Source organism: Hyaena hyaena, unplaced genomic scaffold (genome assembly GCF_003009895.1).
Source record: "Hyaena hyaena isolate Hyena2069 unplaced genomic scaffold, ASM300989v1 scaffold_74, whole genome shotgun sequence".
NCBI classification, from domain to species: Eukaryota; Metazoa; Chordata; class Mammalia; order Carnivora; family Hyaenidae; genus Hyaena; species Hyaena hyaena.
Window position 1 is genome coordinate 1,116,319 of NW_024080706.1, and position 26,321 is coordinate 1,142,639.

Consider the following 26,321-nt stretch of genomic DNA (forward strand, 5'->3'; position numbering starts at 1 on the left):
GCTATTGAGTATAACTGCATATCTAGAATTTATGAGGTCAAACTGGATTTCGGCATAGAGCGGGGTTAGATAAACTTTTTCTTGAAGGAGCAGCTAGTAAATATTTTCATTATTGTGGGCTCTGCTGTCTCTTGTCAGAACTGTTCAACTCCGCCATTACAGTTTGAAAGCACCCATAGACCGTTTAAAAATAGTTTAAAATAGTTTAAAAAAAAAAAAAAGCCTTTCAGGGTGGAGTCAACAGGTTGGCATATGGAAGTCTTGGAGAGGCAGAATGATTGAGTGGCTTGGACTTTACATTCAGGCATGGTTAAGTTTGAGTTCTGCTCAGTCACTTAGTGGCTTGACAAGCTATTTATTTCTTTATTTTTTTAAATTTCTTTTTTTTTTTTTTTTTTTATGAACACAGATGGGAAGGGGCAGAGAGAAAAGGAGACACAGAATCCGAAGCAGGCTCCAGGCTCTGAGCTGTCAGCACAGAGCCCGATGCGAGGCTCAAACCCATGAACCATGAGATCATGACCTGAGCCAAAGTCAAATGCTTAACTGACTGAGCCACCCACACACCCCTCAACAAGCTATTTCTTTAACTCTCTTGTTATACATCTTCCCAGATGGAAAACTGGAATGATATTACTTCCCCTTTCAAGCTTGGGAAATAAGCTTGGGTAGATTAAGCGAATTAACCTATGCAAATTTCCTAGCACATTGACAGGTGCTTGAGAAAGTAACTTCCTTCTCCATTCTGTTCTCAGGGGTGTGGGATGAACACAAAGGCTCTTTGAGACCTTCTACCATCTCTTTCCAGTTTATTCCAATTTCCGTGTCCCAATCTTCTCTTCCCAGGATGTGGCCAGGTTCTGCGAGCTCCAAAGGGCCAGATTTTGTTGGAGAGCTACCCTCTAAATGCTCACTGTGAATGGACCATTCATGCCAAACCTGGGTTCATCATCCAGCTAAGGTAAGGGGCTGAGATCAGAATTAGAGTTTGAGGTTATAAGGAAACACAGTAAGAGGACTGAGTGCCCTGGATCCTAGTGACCAAAGGCTAACCATCAGCACCTTATTCTTAAAAGCAGAAAATGTACAATGGAGACTTTTTTTTTTTTTAAAGTCTTGGCAATTCCATGGGATAAGACCTGGTCGAAGCTACTGGCAATGAAATGTTTGTCATTCATTGCCCTAGAACTGAGGGTGCTTAGGCAGTTTTGACCCAAGAATAACACCAACAAAGCAAAATACTGATAGCAGTCTACCCATCCACAAATCTTTACCAAGTCTTCCTATTCTCCCAGTACTGGGCTGGGTTCTATGGGAGGAAAGTGAAGAAATAAAAGGCACAGTTCTAACCTTCAAGGAATTTACATCCATTAGCTCCTTTCACTGATGTTCTCAGAAAATGACAACCACCTCTATAACAAATAAACCAGTTTTTTCGCTTGCATTGAAGGTAAGTCATTTCTTCTTATGAAGCTTTGGGGTCCTCACAAATATGTAATTCATACCATAGTACAAAGTACAGATCCAGTATTGTTGTAACTGTAGATAAATAACACAAGAGAGAACGGTTCACTGCTGTATCCTAGTGCTGGGGACAGTACATGGTACACACCGTAGGTGCTTGGCAGATACTTGTTGCATAAATAAGTGTTGAAAGAACTTCTCCTTGCCTCCAGTGTATCCCACTCTCCTGGGAAACACATCTCCTTTAACTTTCTAGGGAAGCAGAGTGGCCCACTCACCCCTGGAATTTCTAGGAATACTGTCCACTTAGCTCTTCTTTTTCTAACCAGTGGGGAGGTTGACAGTCATGAAAATCTCTAATCTTCTAGGGCACAGGTTTTCAGTAAGTATTTTCTGGATGGATCAGTGGAGGTTTCCACATTACAGCTGGCTCCTCAAATGCCTCTCTATCCTCTAATAGGGACCACATGGTGCCCTGCCTGGGAAGGAGCCAACAAAACAGGTCCCCTTCTCAGTTCTCGTCATCAAAGCTGGCCCTCGGTGGCTGGTTTCCCCATTCCTGTAGGATCGGGTTTGGGAGTGAGACTCATTAATTGGACTTTTCTAGAGAATGGTTAGCACAAGGAACATCTGAAGGCCCACACCCTTCTGCTTAAGGTGCCTCCAGTGGGGTCTGCCAGAGATGATGAGGGGATGTGTTCAATGCTGCATATTATTTCAGGACCTCAGGGACAAGGCCAGATGGTCCCCTTAAAGGGCGTCTGAGGAGCTTCTCCAAGATCCAGGATGTAAAGAAAATCTCTCCCAAAACAAAAACCCAAAATGGTGGAGGGATTGAAGAAGCACATCACCTGCCTGGGAACACCCCTAGGGAGGCCTGGAAATAGGTAGATTTCTTCCCTTCTAGTCAGATATGGACCTGCTGGCCAGTGATAATAAAAAATAACAGGAAACGCTGATGCATATGTACAGTGTTCAGACCAAAAGCTGAGCGATCATCCCTGATGCCCCTCTTTCTATCACCTACCACAGCCAGGCCACCACAAAATCTATTTTCTTACCTGTAAAATAATCTCAATTCCATCCGCATCTGACTCTAGTGCCACCATTCGCCTTTATTCCCCCACCATCTCTCCTCAGTTCTCTCATGGCTTCCTAACTGGCTCACGTGTGCATTCTTGCCAGCTCTGCTGCTTACCCTCCTCAGTGACAAGAGAGATCGTTTAAAATTCTAAATCCAATCATTATTCTGTTGCTGAAACCTTCCAGTTTCTTCCTATCAAGCTTGGAATAAAATCTAGACTCTTCATCATGCAGGATCTGGCTACTGCCCCCCTCCTTAGTTCATACCAGTCTCCATATACTCCACCTTGCAGCATCCTGACCTTCTTTCAGTTCCTCAAATATGCCAAACTCATTACTGCCTCAGGCCCTTTGCACTTACAGACCCCCCTGCCTGGATCTCTCTTCCCCATGACTTCCCATGACTGGATCTATTTCATCATGTAAGTGTCTGCCCAGATATCAAGTTCAGAGAGGTCTTCCTTGACCTCTCTTGTATAAAAAGCTTACCCTCCCCAGTCACTGTTCCTGCTCTTACCTGGTTTATTTTCTTCACAGCGCCTAATACTCTATGATATTACCTTGTATTCTAGTTTCCTTGTTTATTGTTTATTCCCCAAATCAGAACTACTCTCCATTAGGGCAGGCACTAGTTGGGTCTATTTAGTTGGGTCACTGCTGTGCTTTCAGCACCTAGAACAGCGCCAGCCACAGAAAAGGCCTGCCACAGATAGATGTTAACAGAACAAATGAGTGTATGAACATAAATACAACTTGCAGTGTCTCATATTTTGGTTTCAGAAAAAGCCGTAATCTCTGTTGGGTGGTGGCCTTGTCCCTGCTCCTTCCCTTTTCAGACAGAGATACTGAAGTCCAGAGAAAGAACTAATCTGTCAAGGCTCACTGTAAGCTAGCAGTGGCATCGTGATGAGAAGCCAGATCCTAGGGTGCCTGGGTGGCTCAGTCGGTTAGGTGTCCAACTTCGGCTTGAGTCATGATCTCATGGTTCGTGAGTTCAAGCCTCATGTCAGGGTCTGAGAGCCTGGAGGCTACTTTAAATTCTCTCTCTCTCTCAAAAATAAATAAGCATAGGAAAATAAAAAGAAGTCTGGTTGTTAGATACTAGACCACATTTCACAAAGCATGGTTAATGGAACTTACAGTCCCTTACAAAAGGTTTTGTGATAAAAACTTTGTAAAATAAACACTAGCTATACTTAGCTAGAGGGCTTCTTTTTAGTAAGATTCTTAGATGCATTTAAAATATACTGATTCACTATATTCTAGTGTTCTCTAATCCTGACCCTTGAACTTTTCACGCAAAGTGGTAGAAATAGGCCCTTGTTTCAGGTGGCAGTTGTGAGCTCTTCTGTCTTTTCCTATTTCTTTTCCAAAACTTAAAGGAGAAGATACAGATGTACATTCTGTGAACTTGATACCCAGACATTCCCTTGGGAATATTTTGAGAAATGGCTTTTCCTCTCCTGCTCTAGGATGTGGCTGCCTCCTGTCTTGTCTCTTGGAATTGGAAGCGTGGGGTCATCTTCTGCTTTTTTTGATCTGATGTATTCCAGTATTTCCAAACCCAACACCCTTTTAGGCAATCACAGGTTTATCAGATCTCCCCCAATTCTGAAATTCTGATACAGTGCTACCTTTTCTACCCTTTGGGGCAAGAATTATTGCTACCCAGAGGATAATTACCTTCTTATCCTTCATCAAACAGAAAGATGTGCAGAGATTTTGTTCTTTTATTGAGTTCTGCAAGACAATGTGCACTTTTTCCATTCTCCAATTGTAAAATTATACTATAGTATCTATTCAACCATCTCTTCATCAATATTCGCTTGGCATCTCTGTATGCCAGGCACTATGTTAGGCACTATGCAAACAGTGATGGGATAAGACAAATGTTCTCTCCTACACTCAAGAAATTTGTAGTCTAGTGGAGGAGGTAGGCATTCATGCCTGTGCATGCAGAGACACGCACTCACAAAATCAAGAAGATAAATTTGAGGAGTTAAAATTAGTATCCTCATTATGAAGAGAACAGAGGATCTCCTTTAGAGACAGCTGTCAGGGAAGCCTCTTTGAGGAGAGAATATTTAAGGTGAGGCCTGAGGACTGTAAGGAACCAGCCAGGCAGAATGGGTGGAAAAGTGCCCCTGTAAGAGAGGCCAGCTATGTGCATTCAGCCATCTCTGAATGGAATAGGCACTCCTTCTGCCTGGGCATGCTCACACACATGGGGACAATAGACATATACATGCCCCTCTGTTAAGGGAAATTCATTTCACCTCACATTGTCCAGGACCCTTTTTCTATCAGATCAGGCCAGTGGTACCACTCTTCTGAGACCTGGTCATCATCTGGCCTTGAACTTGTCAGGGGTCTCAGGAGTCTCAGGATGGTTCAAGGCCCACCTGTTTTGTGCTTTCCCCTTCTCCACCCACAGGTTCATCATGTTGAGCCTGGAGTTTGACTACATGTGCCAGTATGACTATGTTGAGGTCCGTGATGGGGACAGCAGCAATGGCCGGATCATCAAACGCTTCTGTGGCAATGAGCGGCCCGCTCCTATCCGGAGCACAGACTCCTCGCTCCACATCCTCTTCCATTCAGATGGCTCCAAGAATTTCGATGGCTTCCATGCTGTATTTGAGGAGATCACAGGTAAAGGCCATCGAGACAAGTGTAGCATTTTATGGCTGTGCTCCAGACAAACATCTCCTTTCTGTGCACATCCCCTTCTCCCTGCTCAGCCTTATTAAAACCCAGTGTGCTGCATTCTCAGAAGCAACCTACACAGAAGGAAGAGAAGGAAGAAAGAAATGGCAAGCTCTATTTCACAGATGTTCACCAGAAGCATACCTAGGAACTAGGGATGCCCCTGTATGCTGGAGCAGGAGGGGCTAGGTAATTTCTCCAAGGTCACAAAGCAGTTGGCCCTATAGATCACACTTGAGGGCATCTCGTGGTTAAGAGCATTAGCTTTGGAGCTCTGGCAGATTAAGCCGTGTGCCCTGGGGTAAATTCTACTTCTCTAGGCCTCAATTTCCTAATCAGCACATAAGGGAATATGCATAGATCTTGCTCCATTCAGGAGGCTCTGGGAGACTGGATGAAGCATTTAGCAGTGTCTGGTACATAGGATGCACTCCATAGCTGTCCAACCCCAGTCATGCCCCGAGCCTCCCTGTTATCTACAGGACCGGCATCCAAAGCGTTTCACTCAGTGGTGAGGGCCCCTTACTTTGTGAGTAACTCTAAGCTTGACTTTAACTCCTGCCCTGTTCATATCAGGAAGTAGGATTTGACCAAAATGAGCGAAACACTCCATCCTAAAGAAGCACCCTGAGCCCTCACTGTTCTGAGATTGGGTTGCATCAGGTTTTAAAAACTAAGCTCGGGCTTGAAGTTCTGTTTTTTTTTAAAGTACCCAATCAGGCATTGGCATGGCATTTTGATCACTATGGCTTTTGCATGATATAAACATCTCAGGAAAAGTGGTGGTGGCAGTAGGGTCATCCCTCTGCAGCCTTGTCCTTTGGGTGAGACCAGCATACTGTCCACACCCCCCTCCCACCACCCCACACTTGCCCTTCCCTTGGAATGTTTCCATGTGAGCTCTCAGCAGCCGCAGCTCCCCTGTGTGCCCGCTGCCTTCACAGAGGATGGCCCCGGTAGAGCTGTGTGGGCCGGGGTTCTAGAACTATGCTTCTGTGGTATGGTACAGTCCGCCTCTGGCTGATCCTCGCCCTCAGTAGTACGTGGCTGGCCGAGGCTGGCCAAGGGATGAGGAGTCACATTGAGACAGTTGTGTGGGTCCTTGTGGCAGTCAGCAGGCCTGGCCATCAGGGTCGCCAGGTAGAAACAGTGGCGGCTCACCAGCTTGTGACCCTGTGATGGAGGGAAGGGCCAGGAGGGTCCCTTCCTGCCCCGAAGTGGACTCCTCAGCCCCCACTGGAGAACTTTGGGAAATGCTGATCTGCATGGTCAAGTAGACGGAGCATTGTGGCTCCTTAGACATCCTGTTTGTGTGCGAGCGCTGGAGTTTTCCTCAGGCTAGTGTCACCTTCTCCACACCTATGCGTCAAATACCAGCCCTCAGGCTTTGTCTCCTGTTCCTCCTCCCCTGCTGAACCTTTTCTTTTGTTCCAATGGGTTGTGACTTTGCCCTGTTTTGAACTTCTTACAGCACTTTCTCCTCTTTCCTAACGTTAGGTGAATTATGCCTCAGGTGATAGTCGTTGTACATTTATTGTCAAAAAGCTCTGATTCGGTAAACAGAATGTCCTGTTCATCTTTGCATCTCTCCAGCTGCCCCACAGAGAGCAAGCACTCAGTTTGGGCTTGTGGAACTGGACCCAGTGATCTGGTTCCGTGTCAGGATAAATTAATGTAGGGTTAGTGGTTCGGATGCAGACTGCCGTTTCCCGAAGTATCCTCTGTAGAAAAACAGTTCTCTGTAAAATGCAGGTTCTGAGGCCAGATAAGCTTGGGGAAGGCCAGACATTACATGCATCCTTTTCATTTGCAGTGCACATTAGGACATGAACATTCTGAGAAGTTCTGCAGTAAAGAAATCTGGTTCATTGTCATTTAATACCAGCAGCGTTTCCCTACCATATCTGAGCTCAGAACTCTTTCTTAGTTGAACATATCAACATTGCAAGAAACTAATGTTTACAGAATGTATGTTAGGAAATTCTCAAGTACACTTGTCATGGAAATCTTCCAGTTCCTTTCCCCTAAGACCCAGGATGCTGCACTTTCTTGAAGGAAAAAAAAAGATCTCAATCTATCTGAGGCTGCCGCTCTCCCCTGGGGTCTTTCTGGGAGGGGTAAAGGCATGCTTCCACTTTAACCCTGCGGTGTGGCTGTTTATTGGCTTTAGGCTTTTCAGACCATAGGGCCATACTTCTGGGGCCTTCAAAAATATCAAATAACATCAGATAAGTACCTGTTTTAGGCATTCTCAAATACTGGTGATGTAGATCCAGTAAAAGAAGTAAAAATATTGCAAGAAGACTGCAAAAGGCAAGTGAAAGACTCCGGTTGAGGCTCCAGGCTTGAAGACGTTGACTCACCGCACAGTGACACTGAGGGAAATTGCCTTTTCTCTTCCAGCATGTTCCTCTTCTCCCTGTTTCCATGATGGTACTTGCCTCCTTGACAACACCGGATCTTACAAGTGCGCCTGCCTGGCAGGCTACACCGGGCGGCACTGTGAAAATCGTGAGTATGCCTCTGGAGTGAGGGTTGGGGAGTCACGTGAGGCTGGCACGGAGAGGGCCCTGGGAGCTTGTGAAGTATGTTGTTTCTTGGCGTTTAAGACGGTGTGTCCAGGGTAGCACATAATGTAGACATTCCCATCGAGCGGTTCTCAGCGCTGGGCTGCCTCTGAGTCAGGATATCTGGAACCACTTAGGTCTTTCCAGTGACATTTCCAGATCTCTCCTGCTGCATATAGTTCTCAAAAAGATATGCCTTCAAGGCCTCAAATGATATTCAGAGCTCAGAAACGTGGAAGAAGTGCCAACAGTAGAAACCCACCATCATTAATTTTCCTATGGTTCTCAGTCTAGACTCCCTGTCGATTGCAAGATCTGAATTTTGGAGTGAGGCCCCAGGGCAGCATGCATAGCTTCCGGTGTGTTGTTACATGGTCTGAAGCCATTGGCAGAGAGGAACTCAACACCATGACCAGAGATCATTAATCAAGGGCCTCTGGCCACCAAGACTTGTTTATGACATGTGCCACAACCAAAGTTTGAGACCTGAAACAGGTGTCATGAGCTGCAGCTGTCAGCATGGAATGAGACTTGCAGAAGAATAAGAAGACTCAAAATTTACAGAGGGGGTGCAAAGGAGGGCAGGTGATGGTGTGGGCTGGGGTTTCCCCCAGCAGATCCTGAGTGGTAGGTATGAGCGAGGACATATGTTAGGACATGCTCTTGGAGAAGCTGGCAAGGGAGTGGTGACGCTGGACCAAGAGGGGAGGGAAGCCAAGCAAAGGTGTGATTTTAGGCAAAATCCAATCTCAGTGGAATCTGGAATGTGATTTACACCTCAGAGTATATGCTGACATTATAGCAAGGAGCTGGGCTTCCATATCCCCCCTGCAACCAGCCATTGGCCATAGGCTGCCCTGGGTGAGTAGAAGAACATGACTGACTTTCTGTGTATGTGGGTTGAGTGGTTCCAATAACCCTTGAACAGTCAAGGAGACCTCAGGTGCAGGCCAATGGAAGCAAAACAGTATAGACTGGGGAATGGGGGTGGAAAGGGGCCCACAGAAGCAGTGAAAAGGCATCTGAAGACGGATCACCAACAATGTCTGCTCTAAACACTTGGAACTAGCATGCGCAGGTACTTTGGGGTCATCCTATAAGATGCCTGGTCTAATACCATTCTATAAAGTTCAGAAATTTTCTAATTGATTTCATGAGTTGTTCTAAACAAGGCAGACAGAAGCCATGGTGTCAGTAGAGTGTCCTTGAGTGTGTCATTGTGTTGTGCTGAAAGCATCCCTTGCTTTGGGTTGGTGCGGCCGAACTGAGCATGGTTATGCTGGCTGCTTAGAAAAGACGTTTCTGCTTCATGGCTCCTGCCTTGTTTGAATCTTCTGTACTGTGTGCAAGGCCAAGAAGAGAAATGCTGCTTTCTCTTTGTTTTAAAAATGTGTGTAGAGAGTGAATCTGGAATCTTGGCAATGGCCAGTCCTGAGCTTTAAAGGGTTAAATTTGGAATGAGAAACAAAAAAAGGGGAAAGGCTTAATTTCTGGATGAACTAATTGCACAATACTAGAGCTTTGAAAAACAAGGTGAAATTGGAGAGAAAGGAAGTATTGCCAAAGAAGCCAAGATGCATTAAGAAGCTGGGTCAAATCAGGGCACAGTGAAAGGCGAGGAGGGGGGGTGGCGAGGGGTAGTAATTGATCAAAAGTTGTGACTAAAATATTTATGAGTTGCTTATGAGTCAAACATTGACTTTTCAGCACTGTCATTTTATCCAGAAAAAGGAAAACAAAACAAATACATATAATGAAAAAGAATGGAAACTATGTCATTATGAACTGATTCATATCTTGAGTCACAAACTGGCTCGAATCACATCTGGTCTCAAAACACCAGTGTAGGTGGACAAGAGAATTCTTCCTAGCCACTTTTTAAAATGTCCTTAAAAAACGGTAGTTCCCTTAGTACCTTGTAGTTGTAACTGGGTGAAGGTATTGGTGGTGGGAATCTGACACTTCATTTGCTGGCATTCATGTGGTGGGTGACCAAATGTTTTATTATTCTTTTAATAAGATTTAGTTTGTTTTTCCTTCTAGGAAATTCAGCAAGAGTCCCAACTAACTCAATGAGGGGAACGTCACAAAAATTGGCTGTGGCAGTTTACCTTGTAATTTCTGAACAAACCGTGGCAGAATTCTAGAATAGCCTATTAGTTAGAAAAACAAAGAAGGGGGGAAAAGAGATTCACATTATTGTTTTCCTCCTGAGTATCCCACTAAACTGAAACAGTCTCCCTGGAGGAAATTCCTTCAAAACGAACAAGAAACTCAAGCATTCTGGGATTCTTTGTACATTTTGAAATACCCAAATTGGACTAGACATTTGCTTTACAGAATAGCTTTAAAAGCACCAAGTCAAATATTAATGAGAATTCCATCTTTTATTTATGTAGTACCAAATCTGATGTGGGGCAGGCACTTCATAGATGCTGCTCTAATGGTCTGCCCTCCTGAAGTCTTTGTAAAAAAGTAGATGCTCCTTTTAGCAGATGAAGGATTTGAAGCAGAGAGCCCAAGGCACTGAAATTCAAAACGAGAGGCTCAAATACCACATTTCCCATACTGTTCACGGTCTCCCAGACCTGGTTCTCACCACGTGGCTCAATGGAACTCTGGGTGAACAATTGATAAGCTCTGGTCATGGCATCATGGCCCATAATGAGGTCCTCTCAAAGGACTTACCTTCCCAGGTGAGCTCTGCCTGTCACTCTTTACTAAAGAGAATCCTGACTTGCTGTCTGTTGATAGAAGCCATTCTATTCTCATTCTTTTCTTTGTATACATTTAAGAATGTGAGTGGGACTGGAATAAAAGTAGATTTTCTACTGACATACAGAAGAAATAAGCACTTGTAAAAATAATCAAATAGTCCAGAGGTATTTAAAATAAAAAGAGAACATTACTTTCCCTGACCCACTCTAGTTTCCGGTGGAATCACTGTTCCTATGGGTCTTCTGGACTTTCTGCTGTAATGTACAAGCCTAAGTTGTTGATAAATCGGCATTTTAAACCAGTGATTCTCAATTGGGGATGATTTTGCCCCCTCCCTCGGGGGAGTTTGGCAGCATCTAGAAACATTGTTGCTTGTCATCATGGAGGGGGGTTGTGGGGGGGGGTGTCACAGGCTTCTAGTGGGTGAGGCCAGGGATGCCAATAAATATCCTATGACGCATGAGGTTAGACCCAGACCACAGAGTTATCTGACCCAAATGGTAATCATGTCAATGTTAAGAAAACCTGTTTCAAACAAAAGTGGATTAAAATATACATGCAGGTTTTCAGTGTGTTGTGATTTTCAGTGCCTGTTTCATGGATGTTTTTTCCAGGCCACTCCATGTTTGTCTACCTCATTCAAAAAAGGGGGGGGGTATTTTCTGTGTATTCCATTGTAAAGATGTATATACAATCACATATTCATCTAATTTCTTAAAATGGACTTGATGCCGTGTTTAATGTATTATTATCAAGAGAGCTTCAATGAATATTCTAGCACTTACCTTTTGATTCATTTGGAGAGGAATTTTTGTAAGATAAATTCTTAGATGTTGAGCTGTTAACTCAAAGGGTACACGTTTTTAAACTCTAGAGAGCTGTTCCTGAAATGGTCGCTAAGAGGTTTCACATCGCTAAGAGGTTTCACCAGTTTACAAGATGAGCTGTTTTAAACACCAGTCCTCAGAATGAGAATTAGAACTCGCATTGGAGAGATGAGGGTCTATTCTTGTCAACTTGAAAATGGATTTCTTCTCAAAGATAAATGGGTCTGAGCGAAGATCTCATGGCCGGACTTTCTGGGGCTGTGAATACAGAGGAAGAAACAAACACCCGCGCAGGTGGGTGGTCGGGCTCCTTCAGCTGTGGACAGGCTATGAGAGCCCCCAGTGCGGTCGGTCTGTAGATGCTGCACTTGACCCTCATGTCTCCTCTGGCTGTTCCCCAAGAAGGAGCAACTTTCCTCTGCTCCTAGGTGGCCTCCTCTGAGAGCAGAAAATGAGGTGACCCCCTCTTCGGTGTTGGAGCCAAGCTAGCCTCCTGCCAGTACCCTCAGTGACCCCAACCTCCCTGGGCTACTGCGTAAGAAACTGGTCCCCGCCCCCCATTTTTCCCTCTGAAGTTTCCTGTTCCTTTGTATGGAACACAAGGACAAAATAAGTTCTTGAGTAAATGGTGGGAATCTTGTTCTGTTAAAGTGGAGAGTGAGGCCTTCATTGCCCCGTTCCAGTTTCCATGTTGCCTTTGTTCCTCTGGCCCAGTTGCCGATGCCCGGGCTCTCCCCTGCATCCTAATGAAGGACGATGAAACGGGCTAAATGTTGGGGCACAATGCTCACACTGCGGGCTCTGACGCGCTTTGAACAAAACAAATCGGCTTCCACCAATTAAAAAAAACAGGGGAATCTGGATTCGTTTGGGGTTTGGGGCGTCAGAAAGTTTCCCGCTAGCCTGTCCCAAGGACTGGGAAGAAAGAGCCCCAGATGAGAGGCACACTTTATACTTTAGCTTCAAAGGGGCAACCGCATTTCTCATCAGAATAAGTGATTGGGAACTTGGGGGTTTTCATGGAAACGGTAATGCCGATGCAGTGAGAATGTGCTGAGGCCAACAGTGGGTCACGACCAGGACGTGAGATGCGGAGCTTTGGTGGGATCCGTGCAGATTGTCCTGAGATTACTCAGGCACGGCGTTGTTACAATGGAATCGTTCCCTGGATTTTTCACAGTTCCAAGGGCCTGTCTTGTCTTAATTTATGAAAGACAGGTGCACCTTTGTCCGTAGTGAGATGGTACATCCCAAAGTGAAGAGCTTGGGCTCTGTGGTCAGAAAGACCTTGGCTTGACTCTTAGCCTGCAATTTACCAGCCAGATGGCCTTGAGCAGGTCGTTTAACTCCAGCCTCATTTTCCCTGTTTACAAAGTTCAGAAAAATAATACCAAATATTTCTCAGTGTTAGTGAGAATGCACTGAAATAATCCATAGAAGGTGCTGAGTTCAGTAATAGGACCCATTATTATTTTTAAAAAATTTTTTAAAATTTGAGCACATAGCTGACACAGGATGTTATGTTAGTTTCAGGTGTATGACATAGTGATTCAGTTTCTCCAGATGTCATGCTATGCTCACCACAACTTAGCTACCATCTGCCACCCTACACTGCTATTATGGTATCATTGACTATCTTCCCTATGCTGTGCCTTTAATCCCTGTGACTTAATTCTTCCATAACTGGAAGCCTATATCTCCCACTCCCCTTCAACCATTTTGCCTGTCCCCTACCTCCTTCCTTCTAGCAACCACCAGCTCGTTCTCTGTATTTATAGGCCTGTTTCTACTTTCCACTTGTTTATGCATTTGTTATGGCCATTGGAAAGTTTGGCAGAAAGCAAGGAATTCTCCGGATAAGGGGGGACAGCACCAGTTTCTACAAACTAGATGATTATGACACACCTTTCTCAGGGCTCCAGAGTTTAGGAAGATTCTCCCTTTGACTTTCTAAGTTTCCTCTGTGAACTGCTGTTTGTAAATCATTGCCAGATACTAAGAACTGTTACTGCTACACTTGCATACAGGCAGGAAGGCTCTGGTGTTATAAGGGCAAGGAGACACTTCCAACATCATTATCCTAGAGGAATCCTAGATCCCAGGAGAAGACACCCGCACTGGGCCTGATGGATGGGGAGCCTTTGTGACCAGGGCTGCTCAGAGAGAGGGCTCTGAGAAATGATGAATGGAGTAATGCCGAGGGAGTAACTGGATTTGGAAATTCCAGGGCAAGTTGCCCAAGCTTTTTCTTATGGGCTTTTTCAGAAGTCACTCATTTCACACGTGGCAGGCTCTGTGTCAGTCCCCTGGTGGTCGTGTAGGAGACTGCCACTCCAGAGCATCCCTTATATGTTTCACTAGAGGGACGTAGCAATCAAGAGAATGAGCAGTCTGGCTTGAGATGGTATGAGAAGTAGAAGGATAATTCCATGAAGAGCCATGGAGAATCCATAGTTGTTACCAGCAAGCATTGGTGACCCAGAGCCTTCAGAGATTGCAGGAGCCCCAAGAAGACCATCAGCTAGTGGACCGCTAACTTCTCATACACCTCCTTACACCTGTGCCTCCCATCCACTTCCCTCCCTAATACGGAGATGAATCTCTGACATCCTTCTTGGTGTATTTAGAGGGATGCCATCCCATTTAGAGTAAGATCTGAAAAGCAAAAGCTATCACTGTACACAGGAGAAACTGCCTTTATGTAGTTATCGAGGTATTTGTTTTATAATTCAGGAGAACGTTTCCTTTTTGTTTGGATCATTCCTTGTTGGGTGAACCTGAGTCTACATAGACAACAGGACGTTTTAGCATGAACTCTGATGGGCTTTGCAGGCCCCTAGCCTCTTAACCAAAGCGTTGCTACATCCCATTCAGGGTAAGATGCTTTGTGGTTGGCACACAAGGGGTGTGTTTTGCAAGGCAGGAATCCCTCTCATTATGGACAGCATTCTAGCAAATAACAAGTGGGTAAGTGAGGCCACATGGTCAGCTTCCCAGCCTGACTGTCTCCAAGAGCTCGGGATGGAGCACCCATCGGTGTGGAGGGGACCAGACCCACCACTGGTTTACTGAGAATTTGCTTCCACTTGCCTGCTCCTGACAGGACCCTCTTGGCTTTTGCTTTGGCAGATGAGGTCACTGAGGCAGGACTTAATGTGGGAGGCAGGTTTAATTTTGGGTCTGAAGAGTTGAAGAGGCAATCCATTAGATCAGGGATGGGCTGTATCCACTGAGGGAAGAGGCTGGAGGAGGCAAAGAGTAGAAGAACATGAGAACAAAGCAGAAAGAAGTTCTGGTGGAAACAAACATCCCTGCCCTTATGGACCCTGAGACTGACACCAGCCCCTTAACAGAGGCTGGAGGGGCCCCAGTTTTCTCTACAGGCTCCTGCCTTGTGGGACATTCACTACTTGTCCCTCACCCTGCTTCAGAAGATGAAAGTGTCCTCTCTGCAAAACATAAGGCCTTGCCACTACCTCCAAGTATTAAAAACAACAACAGTAATTGCTCTTATCTGTTTTCTCAGCTCAGGCCAGACTCTGTGCTTTATGTGACATTGTCTCATTTCATTGTCTCCATATCCCCATGGGGCGGGTACTATTATCCATGCCACTTTATATATTCATCTAGTCCAACCTTTTTGAGTGTCTGTTATGTACTAGGCACGGGGGAGATAAGGCAGGACTATACAGTATATTTTTTTTCTTCTATTTGGCAGAACCATAAAACAGCCCCAATCTTAGCCTTTCCCACGTGCAGAGAACATCCCATGCCACACAGTTCCTGGCCACAGCTACCTCTAGTAAGGCCTTTGGTGATGGCGATGATGGCAATGAGAATTACTAAGTGGGCAGAGTCTCTTAGGATTCGTCTGCAAGCTCATTCTCCTCATCCCCACGACTAGACAGAACAGAATTGCCTACTCCGGGCCATTTTCAGGGTATTTCTTCTGTGTTGAAAAGTTGACTATAAATACTGCTGGGGGACATTTTCACTGGTAGTTTAGCATTATGACCCGCCTCCCACCACAACCTGGCAGCTGACTCAGAAACCTGAGATTTGGGGAAGCCTCGAGAAGACTAGCACCAAACAGGTCCACTAGGTAGAGGGCAGCTACGTTTCTACCCGGTACGTAGGTTACTCATTTGCTCTACCAAATGAGGATGTGTCGGGTCGATTTTAAACACAAGTAAAATGACTAGTACTTTCTGAACATTTTTCAAAGATGACCTGTCTCTTAGACACAGGCAGTGTCAGCTAAGTAAATAGGCCATCCAAACACCGGAAAAGTGGTATCGGAAAGACACAGTGTCCCGGGGGCCAAGGACAATACTGATTAAGATCAAATAGCTAATTGTAAGCCTCAGCCTCCAAATTGCTGCCGGATGAATAAATAGCAGTGTGTGCAATCCAAGCATAATTTCACATGGATACTGTCTCATTCACACCCGCGGAGGGCTGGAAAACATCAGGGGGACAGAATCCCATTGGCTGGAAAGAGATAAAAAAGGGTTTGTAGTGGGAATTACATCACTGGTGGGTGTCATTATGCCTGGTTGGGGAAGACTTTTGTGGAGGTAAAAGATAATTGGTTTGGTCCACAGGCACTAAACTCAAATATAAGCTGAACAGAAAAAGAGGAGAAGAGATCGGAGCCCATCCAGTGGTTATTGCTGAGTGTTGGTCTTATGTTCATTCAGGTTTCCAGAATGAACAAAGCCCCAGTGGGAAAGTTAATGCCTTTTCCCAACAGAATGTAAATTCTGTCACAAACTGTTTCCTTGACTTTGGTGACAAAGGAGAATGGGTGGGTACCAAGCGTATGCTAAGAATTGAGACCACCCAGCCCCCACTCCACCACCCAGCCCCCAACACCAGCCAGGTGATAGAGTCATGAATTGTGCTGACTCTGTATCTGTTTTCTTTGCTGAAATTCTCAGATAATCGTACAGCTCTGAAACTCAGCTCCTATGTAAAGAGACAAAATAGTACCCTGATTTAGTTTTTTTTCCTCACGCGGCTATCTGGCTACCATAAATAGTTCATTTATATACAATTTGAGAAAAGAAATGTATGCTTTTTGATGTGCAGTTTTGTGGATGACATCCAACCATTTCTGAAAGCAAGGAGGGTATAAATAATAGTAATTAGAAGGAATCACTATGATTTAGAAGCAGGGCAAGAACAAGTGAAAGAGAACATTAACATTAGATCAGATGAGGGAGTTAAAGGCGGCTTCCACGTTTGCGTCAGGTAAAAGGATCAGCCTCAGATGTCTCTGATTCTGAGTTTTCTGGTGGCAAAGGCAAAAAGGGAAATGCCTTAGGTGGTATGGCTCTGACTGTATATTAAGTAAAAGTGAACACAAGTTCGTTTGGAGACGCAAATATCACCCATTGGATTACAACCCCTACTCCTTTTTTCTCTTTATCTAAAGATGGCTGCTGGGGAAGTGTTTCCCACTTCAGTTTTGTAAATAACAGAAATCTAATCTTTTTTATATACAAAATATTTCTAAAAGCTAGATCCATCCACCTCCCTGAAAAAAGAGGTAGCTGGGCTCTATTATGTTTACATCATCACTGTGTACGCTGAGCCACTGGCCTCCAATCCCAGGCACTTGCACCTCTGCCTAAGGGTTTTCTTGGGCTTCCAAAGTCCACTGACTCATATATATGGGCAGACTGGAGGTGTTGAGGAATTAATGATTATCTCATCATCCTTCAACAAATGATTGATTGCATCTGGTAGGTAATAACTCATACCTCTTGCTCCTTCTGTAGAACTATTCTGAGGCAAGTTCCACACTGTCTCTCAGAGTTTGCCAATGGCATTGAGCCTCAATTCCCCCCAGTAGTAGCTTTCTTGATAGTGTGAACTTCCCCGTCTTACTTCCCCCGCACTGCTATTGGTCCTTCCCAGGATTACCACCTAAATAAACTACCTGCACTCAGATCCCTTCCTCACAGCCTGCTTCTGGGGGAACCCAACTGAAGGTACCTCTTGAAAATATTTACTTGAGAGGCTAACTTAATAGAGGGCTGGAGCCAGGTCAGCTAGATTAGCATTTGATTGTTTCTTTAAAATTCTAGGTAAGCCTTTGATTAGTGCTGAATAACATGTATTTCAGGATCGCACTCTCTGAAGGATGCTCAAAATATGATTGTATGGTTGATTTTAAAAGGTCCAATGTAAGACCTAAGAATTGATCTCTCTCTCTCTCTCTGTCTCTTTCTCTCATGTATGTGTGTGTGCATGCAAGCACATTCTCTGTGCATAAGAGCCAGCCCAGTCCTTTATTGGGTGGTGGTAGCCTATAGTACTTCCCAAAGGACTTGGAATTTTCTGAAGGGTGTGAGCACTTTGCCACCTAGCATTTTTCAGACAGGGGCTAGAAAGTGAGTGGTGCCACCCTCAGGAAACATCATTGGGCCTTCACTATTGTCTGGTCTTTGGTTCTTGTGCCCTTGATTGACTGGTCATACTGCATTAATGTCAACATGTGCCCTGGTTAAATGGTGATCTCTATGTCAGCAGCTCTGCCTAGTACCACAGGGAGAGCACAAATGTGATAAGACATTCCAACAATTCCCCAGTAGTTATTCTTAGCAGAAGCATCTAAATTAGAACCTGGTTCCATCTCACCCAGATTCCCCGTCTAGATTTACAAGTGTTCTTTCAGATAACACAGCAGGCTAGGTGGTATCAACCCGGTTCAGTCAACTGGTCCTGATGAAATCTTTGCTGCAACTCAGGCTGTAGTCAGCTGCTGGGGATGGCTAGTGTTTGCTGAGACCCCGCAACCCATTCAGATTCATTTAAGGCCCCCATAATTACCCATCCTTTATTCCTTGGTCAAGTTCCTGTGTTCTGTTGTAATTTTAGAAGCAAAGTTAGGAAGCGCAGTGTCACTTAGGATGAATTGGTGCTAATAAAAAAAATATGACAACACTATATGTAATATGCTCCTCTGAATATCTTGTTCGGTAAAAATCTTACCTGGGTAATAGGTGATTGGAAGGAAGTCCCCAGGCCATTTCTAACAAGTACTCAATGAGGCCAGGGAGAATCTTTAGGTACTTTAAGTACTTTAGTACAATAAGCCTTAACTGACATCACTTCTATTTCTGGGTTTAAATAAAAACATTTCCATATTAAAGATGTAGCAAGACATCTTCCAGTGCCTTATTCTGCTGGGCACAGAGGAAGCACTCATTGAATATACACTGAATATACCATTCAGTATATGGTGCAAGAAAATTAGTCCTTGAAATTAATAGTGCACAGCACTCCCCCAGTCTTTCTCTACAGAGAGGCATGCTGGCCTTCTCGAAGGCAAAGCAGTGATTGAATACTCTGGTTCCTAGGGTTGTTTTTTTTGTTTTGTTTTGTATTTTTTTGATAGATCTTGTCTTCAAATTTGAACTTGTAGCTTCAAGAACAAAGCAAAAGGAAAAGATAGATATTCATGGGTGTTTGGCATATCATATAGGAATTCTGGCTTTATTCATGAAAAAATATTTTTTATGACCAAGGATATACTGGTAGATAGTGATGTAATGGAAGAAGAGGTCTGGGTTTATTGTTGTTGTTGTTGTTGTTGTTGTTTTAGTTTGTTTGTTTGTTTGCCCGAGCTGGGATCTGTCCCCCCTCCAGAGTTTTGTGATAATTAGGGGGATGGGGAGGTGGTTCCACTTCCTACATTAGGGATGAAGAGTGTGAATTTTGTCATGTATAATATAATTGACCGAGCAGAGGACACACACAAAAAATTGGTGTTATTTGTGTGGACTGAAGAGCCACTTTTCCTAAAAATGTCTCCACGTTATCTTGACATACTCTCTGATGTCTCCATCATCATGTCCATTTCCTGTAGAGCTCCTGGACCTGATCACCTCAGCTACCTTCTTTCGAGTATGAATCTTAGGGTACCAGTCAAGGGAGAGAAGGATGTAACTTTATTTGCTTTAGGTCAACCTAAATCCAAGTCTAAGACTCATCATTCAGACTTGTGAGAAATTCCATCTGGCATTGTTGGGGCCTTGTCTGTACCTTTGGGTTGTAAAAACGTTGCTGGCTTTACAAAGACAGCACCAGATCATCAGGGAGAATCTTCACATGGAGGATTCTGGGTCTACACTGTTTAGCCTGAGGAAGTCTGTTGTCTCAGAGTACCTGATCACTTCAGGTAAAACACCTCTGCAGACATGTGGCTGGCCAGCCGCTAGAGGATCTGTGGAGGCTGGAGGCCCCTGTGATGAGATCTGGCCTCTCTGGTTGCCAGTCATCCTCCCCAGGATCTCCCAGGAGAACTGAAAGGCCTGCAGAGCTTCACGCCCAGGGCTGAGATGACCACCTCTCTGGGGTCTTGTCACCTCCCAGGAGTGCCACCATGAGGAGACATGAGGGACCCTAAGACCCAGGGCTAAGAAAATAGCAGACCTGTCCTTGGTAAGTTTTTTCCCAAGCCAGTCACTGAGCTAAGCATTTGCATGCAAATGATTTATTAAAAGAGGTAAGGGATCAACTGGTTGATCCCAGATCAGCCAGTAAGGGAGTTGGGGAAGCAAGATGGGAAAGATGGAAAAGAGGAGGAAACCAAGCAAGAGCATTTTCATCTGAACTCCCAGACTCAGTCCAATCCTGTGGGGGTGCTGGGGAGCATAAATGATGCCTTGAGGAATAGGAGTTGAGCTTTTGTGTTTATACGCCTAGCGGTCGTTGTCTATAGGTAACCCTGGGGTGGGCACGAGGGGATAAAAATCTAGGCATTTTTCAGCTTTTCATATGGGCAAGATGGCGCCTATGCCCAGGGCAGTCCTCTGAAGGTGGTGGGTGCCAGCTCTCAGCAGTAAAGCGCACATGTGGAAGTTGAGCTGGTAAAAGGATATGAGGGGACGTGGGAGGGACACCAGTAGGCTTCACTCCAAGCGCCATCGCAAAACCATCATCTGTCCTTCTTAAAATGACATCACAGTGAACCACCTTCTACTGTCGCCCTGAGAAAAAAAGAAAAGAAGTTTAGAGAGTCTTTCTTTAAATGTTTGTCTGAAACAGAAATGCACACCCAAGTACTATTTTTGCTCATGAAATGGCAGGTAAGGTCGTACTAGACTTAATGTGTTTATATGCCCAGGCCGAGTCCCAAACGTAATAGGGAGATATGCTATTTATTATTAATCATGAAACATATTACTTAGCAAAGCAGGAGCTTGACGCTCCTTCAGGCCAGGGATTCAGATGTTTTACATTCTCATTTGGCTTTGTGTGAAAACATCCATCCCACTGAGGAGGAAGGAAGCACAAAGCCCTTGAAAAATCAAATAGAAAAGAATCATGGATCTATTCAATGGGGGAGATACAAAGGATTCTAAAAAGAGAACCCACAAGAAATAAAGAGATGGTTTTTGAAATGTAACCCTGGGGAGGTGCTCTGATGAGATGCAGATGGTCTATAGACCCAACAGGTAGATGTCTACACTGGGAGAGAAAAGGATGGGTAGAGGAAGTCTTAGAATTCTCTTCAAAAGCATCCTAGGAGAGTGTACAGCTTTGGAGACTATAGGAAATAAATGAGAGGGAAAAGGAAATGATGCCCAGTAGAGGTTTGAAACAAGAATACAATTTTAAGGCTTCATGTTGCAGGATTAAAAGAGATGAGACAGAGACCATGGCTAATACCCAGAAGTCTGAGTCAACATCCTGGACCCAGGTCTCCAGCTCATCACGCATAGGCATTACCAAGAGCCTAGACAATGAGTGGAATATTGTTTTATATTCAAATAGACCCAACAGTAGGCCTTTAGATTTCCTTGTGCGTTTTTCTTTAAGGTGTATGATTTTGGGGAATTGATTTTTAAAAGTTGAATACTTTGTAAATAAAGGCAAACAGGGGAAAAGGAAACTATGTGTTATGTAAATTGTTCCTCAAAATAAGCCCAGCCAGATAAGTGTTATTATCCCGTTTTTCCAGACCAAAAAAGCAAAGTTTGGAGACTGATGTGATTTTCCCACACCCTAGTTTATTAAGTGGAAGAATGAATAAATTTTACCCTTTATCCCTTCTACCTACTAACAAATATTAGTTGAGGACCCATGGTGTACTTATTCTGGACACCGGGGAACCAAATAATTATTTGAACCTATATCTGTGTGATTCTGGAGGCCCTTCTTTTTTCCCCAGAGTCTAGTGGCAAAGCTCATTTAAATCTGAGCTCACAGTAGGTTGGATGACTCTATGATTATGCAAGATGGTAATGAGATTTACAGGGAGGGGAGAGAGTATAAAACAATGCATGGCCAACTTCACGCTAGGTTTATAGGCTAAGCAGGGAGGACCCGAACCATTTTGCCTGCTACTTTAAAAAAAATAAAAATAATGAATCACCAGAAAAATAATAAACACCAGACTTTTATAGTTACAGGTTCTGATTATCAAACATGGGAAAAGAAAGTATAAAGAGGCAAAAATCATTTTTGATGTTACAAGCCAGAGATAATGACTATAATTATTTTAAAGTATGTTTTTCCTGTCCATTTCTTTTTTAACCCCTTTGGCTGCTTAAAATTTTTTCTTTGATTTTGCTTTTTAACAGTTTTGTGTAATAGATCTGTGCGTGGTCTTCTTCATATTTCTCTGTCAGGGGACTTTGTGAATTTGTAGGTTGATATGTTTTATCAGTCTTTTTCAGCTGTTATCTCTATATACTGGTTTTACCCCATTCCTTTTCTCCTAGAATGCCAGCTGCATATATTTACTAACCTTCTCACTGTATTCTTACCTTTTGCTGTCCATTTTTCACCTTTTTTTTTTTTTTTTTTTGTCTCCTGAGCTTCATTCTGAATTTTTTCTTGGGAGTTGTCTTTCAGTTTATTAATACTTGTAAGCTGTATGTGACCTGCTATTAAACTCACCCGCTGAGCTTTAAATTTCTGTCATTGTAACTTTTCTATTCTACATTTCTCCTTTGGTTAGTTTCTCAGGTTTCCAGTCTTCTACTGAAGTTCTCAATTTTCTGCTTTATTTCCTTGAGCACATTGAGCATATTTATTTTCAAGTAGCATCCTACAACTACAGCATCTGAATCCTTCCTAAATCTGTTTCTATTGCCTGTATTTCTCTTGAATTTAGCCATAGAGGTTTTTTTTTTTTTTTCTTAAGATTTGATTTTTAAGTAATCTCTACACCTAACCTGGGACTCAAACTTATAACCCTGGGATCAAGAGTCACAAGCTCCATCAACTGAGCCAGCCTGGTGTCCCAAGCCATATATTCTTATGTTCCATTGGACCCTAACTGAAGCATCATTCAGCATTAAGAAGGTCTGTCATAACTTAAAATCAAATAATAGTTCTCTGTTATAAGATCTTATCAAGTTTAAGGTCCATTGTTGATTTAATTATAGCTTCTCTGAGAATTGGAAGTAAAGACATACTACATGAAATGTACACATGTGACCTGATTTCAAACATGTCACATTATAAAAGAGTAGGCATCTAAGATTTCTAGAAATATGGCAGAATTCCTCAGCCTTGGGCAGACCTGTTTGTATATCCTGACTCAGTTTCTCTTTAAGTCTCCCTTTAAATCCTCCTTAGGGAGAAAGAGAGATAACCTGAATTGTCCCAAGGCTTTGTTACCTCCAAAAGCTTGAGAACTTTCCAGTGCATTCCTGCTGATTAAACCCACCTTAAACGTACTTAGAAATATGATCCACAAGAATGCGACAGGAGCCTGGTGGACCACGGAAGTCCTTATCCCCAAAAGGGGAAAAACCCAACTCTCAGGCTTGCAGTAGAAGGGGTTTCTTATCTTCTGCTGAAGCTGATGTGGCTCAGGTACAGTTCATTTTCTTTCAGTATTCCAGGACTGGTCTTAAGTATCACCAGAACTTTTCTTGGATGTGAGCTCTAAGAAGCAAAACTCAAAATGGAAGAGAAACTGCCCTAGTGTTGCACAAATCATAGCCCTTTGCACAAAGCATGGTCCTGTGTACAAAGCGTAGCCCATTGCACAAAGCATGGCCCTTTGTACAAAGCATGGCCCTTTGTACAAAGCATGGCCCTTTGATGGGGTAACTAACCACAGAGTGGAGCCCCTTCCAGGGCCAGGCAGTTGGGGGCCATGACCAAGTGAAGAATGCAGCCGCCATTAAGCAGAGAGCCACCCTCAATGCCAGTTGATTGTGGCCATATGGGAACACAGACCCAGGGCTTCTGGATCTGAATTTTGCTCAGAAACCGGTAATAAGGAGGTCTGTGAGCAATCTCCTGATTTTTATGTTGGCAGTGAATTCCATCTTCTAAAACTTGCGGGTGTGACGTACCATGTTTTTGAGATGATTGCAGATTATGGGCCCTGGTTGTTTCTGGGCTACACATTCGGCAGTAAGCAATCTCTGCTATTAGAAGAGATTCCTGTCACTGGACAATATGGAATTCTTTCTCTGCCTCTCCCTCCTCCATCCTAGAGGCATTCCTGGAGATATAAGCACTGGGGCTTTCTAAGGCCACTTGAAGTCTCAAAAAGTGCATTGCTCTCCCTATGCCTTGTTGGTATTTTGAGAGCTCTCGCAGGTTCATTTTCTAAGTTAAGGTGGGGCTTTGGAGTTACCCACTGTGGAAACTGCTCATAGTATGTAGCCCCAAAGCATACAGAACATCATTGAAATCATCTGCCACATGGCCAATGGGTAGTCTTAGAGCAGACCTACCAGAAATTTGGTTAATATTAGCAACCTTGCCAAATTTGCACAAAGGGAAATTTACCAATTTTTAGTTCTCAAGTACTTTGGAAGTGTTATATGAATGGAATGGAGGTTCTTTTCTTGCCTGGAGGCAGGCAAGCAGGTTGCTTGAAAGGTAATTGGGACAGTTATGGGAAGAAAAGCGTGTCAGATGCATGATCACATCGCTCGGGGACTGTTTCATAGGGATGAGACTGTGTCTTAGAAGAAATGATTAAAAAGAGACAAGGGAGGCTGATGGAGTGATTGGTAACCAAGTGCCATAATTAAAGGTCGAATTCCTCAGGGGACTTCCTCTGCGCCCTTAGGCAAACAATATTCAACATTGCGCCATAATCCATTTGAGAAAAATATGTTACTGGATAGCGTCTTTCTGGGAGTCATCTAATATCCTGTTCAGTGCTCGCAATAGCCGGAGTTGCCATTTCTGGCCCCCACGGCTGTCCAACAGGAGTTAGAGAATAGAAATGCCCTTGGAATGGGTATCGTTAAGTGTCTAGATAGAAAGCATATCATTGGAGATCAGAGGAACTTTGTCGTATCTCCGAATTTATATAGTTTCTAGTATTTTTTAACTACAGCTTTCAGCACACTTGGGTTCCTGAAGCTGGAAGATAACATCTAAATTCATTTCACGTATGCAACTTTGTCTCCAATAAGTTCTACCTTCTGCGTATAACGCAAATAGGAAACTGAATGGTCTTGCTTAATTGGCCAAGCTTTAGGGAATGAAGGAGACAGCACAACAACATTGAAAAACAATAACCCCTGTATACTGGTCATAAAATCTAGGTGCAATGTTTATTTTGTCCGGGCCTGCCCGGCTCCCACAGTTTGAGAAAGAAATGAACAAGATCACAGGAGAGCCAGTGGCGGTGTCAAATTTATTTATATATGGAATGAAATACTTCTCGATTTAGGAATAAATCATTAAAACAAGGGACGACATGTCTAACACATGCCTTTTCTATTACGGGTTTTCTCTCGGTGATTTCTCTGGGCACCGTCGTTAGCAGGCTTCACTCAGTGCATTTTTAATTCAGCGAAGCGTGAAAAGATTTGGTTCTAAAATGGACTCCTTCACACTTTTGATAACTTTTCCCCCAACCCCTTTTATTTCCTCTTTTAGTCCTTGAAGAAAGAAACTGCTCAGACCCTGGGGGGCCAGTCAATGGCTACAAGAAGATAACAGGAGGACCCGGGCTGATCAACGGGCGCTATGCAAAAATCGGCACTGTCGCTTCCTTCTTTTGTAACAACTCCTACGTCCTTAGTGGCAATGAGAAGAGAACTTGCCAGGAGAGTGGAGAGTGGTCGGGGAAACAGCCAATCTGCATAAAAGGTAACTTCCAAGTATTTGCGAAAGTCACAGGAGTAGATGGAGTTGCGGGCCTTTTAGTGGTTCCCATACGTGTTTGTGAGCCGCTGGGGGAAAAATGCCTTTCCCTCTTAGGTTCTCCCTGGAACCATCTATAACTCCCAGGTGGAAATCCATCTCTGAAAACTTTTGCCCCTTTTCTGGACCTCCAGAGGACCTGCTTATCCTAATCACAGCTTCCCGCTGTGATCAAGATAGTTACCAGAGTGGTTTTAGGAAAGATGACAGGACTGTTTTAGAGATGCAGACCCAAGAACAAAATTGAGGCAGTCGATGTGCTTCGATACAGCCATGTTTATCCTACTCTCTATGAGATACAAAGTTAGCACAGGAAACAAAAGCACAAAATAGACGACACACCATCTCTTGCAGCCTATGTGGCAGGAGGTTTAAAATGTTAACATAGTGGGGGCGCCTGGGTGGTTCTGAGGCTTAAGCGACCAGCTCTTGATTTCCGCTCAGGTCATGATCCCATGGTTTGTGAGTTCGAGCCCCTCACTGGGCTCCACACTGGCAGCGCAGATCCTGCTTGGGATTCTGTCTCTTTCTCCCTCTTTCTGCCCCTCCACCGCTCGCGCTGTCTCTGTCTGTCTTTAAGTAAACAAACATTTAAAAAAAAGATGTTAACATAGCAAAAAACATCTGTAACAAGATGTTGAGTCCTTGAGCATTCAAGGCAGAGTTAGAGGAAGCAGATGAGCGGTGTACGTTCAGAGAAGGGAACGAACAATATTGCTGGAAGTGGAGACCGTTGCACACCGCAAGTCAGAGCAGAGCCGATCTGGGGGTTTGGGAAGGGTTGGCGGAGGTGAAGAGAAGTCGAGACGATATT

General features: G+C 44.0%; 1 protein-coding gene across 1 annotated transcript in view; it reads left to right on the forward strand.

The window, feature by feature from the left end:
- Window positions 1-26,321, forward strand: part of PAMR1 (peptidase domain containing associated with muscle regeneration 1) — a 74,589-nt gene that overhangs the window by 40,015 nt on the left and 8,253 nt on the right. Inside the window, exons 4-7 of the mRNA XM_039233389.1 lie at window positions 847-961; window positions 4,982-5,199; window positions 7,657-7,764; window positions 25,241-25,453. Coding sequence (XP_039089320.1) covers window positions 847-961; window positions 4,982-5,199; window positions 7,657-7,764; window positions 25,241-25,453 — 654 coding nt within the window. The remainder of the gene's footprint in view (window positions 1-846; window positions 962-4,981; window positions 5,200-7,656; window positions 7,765-25,240; window positions 25,454-26,321) is intronic.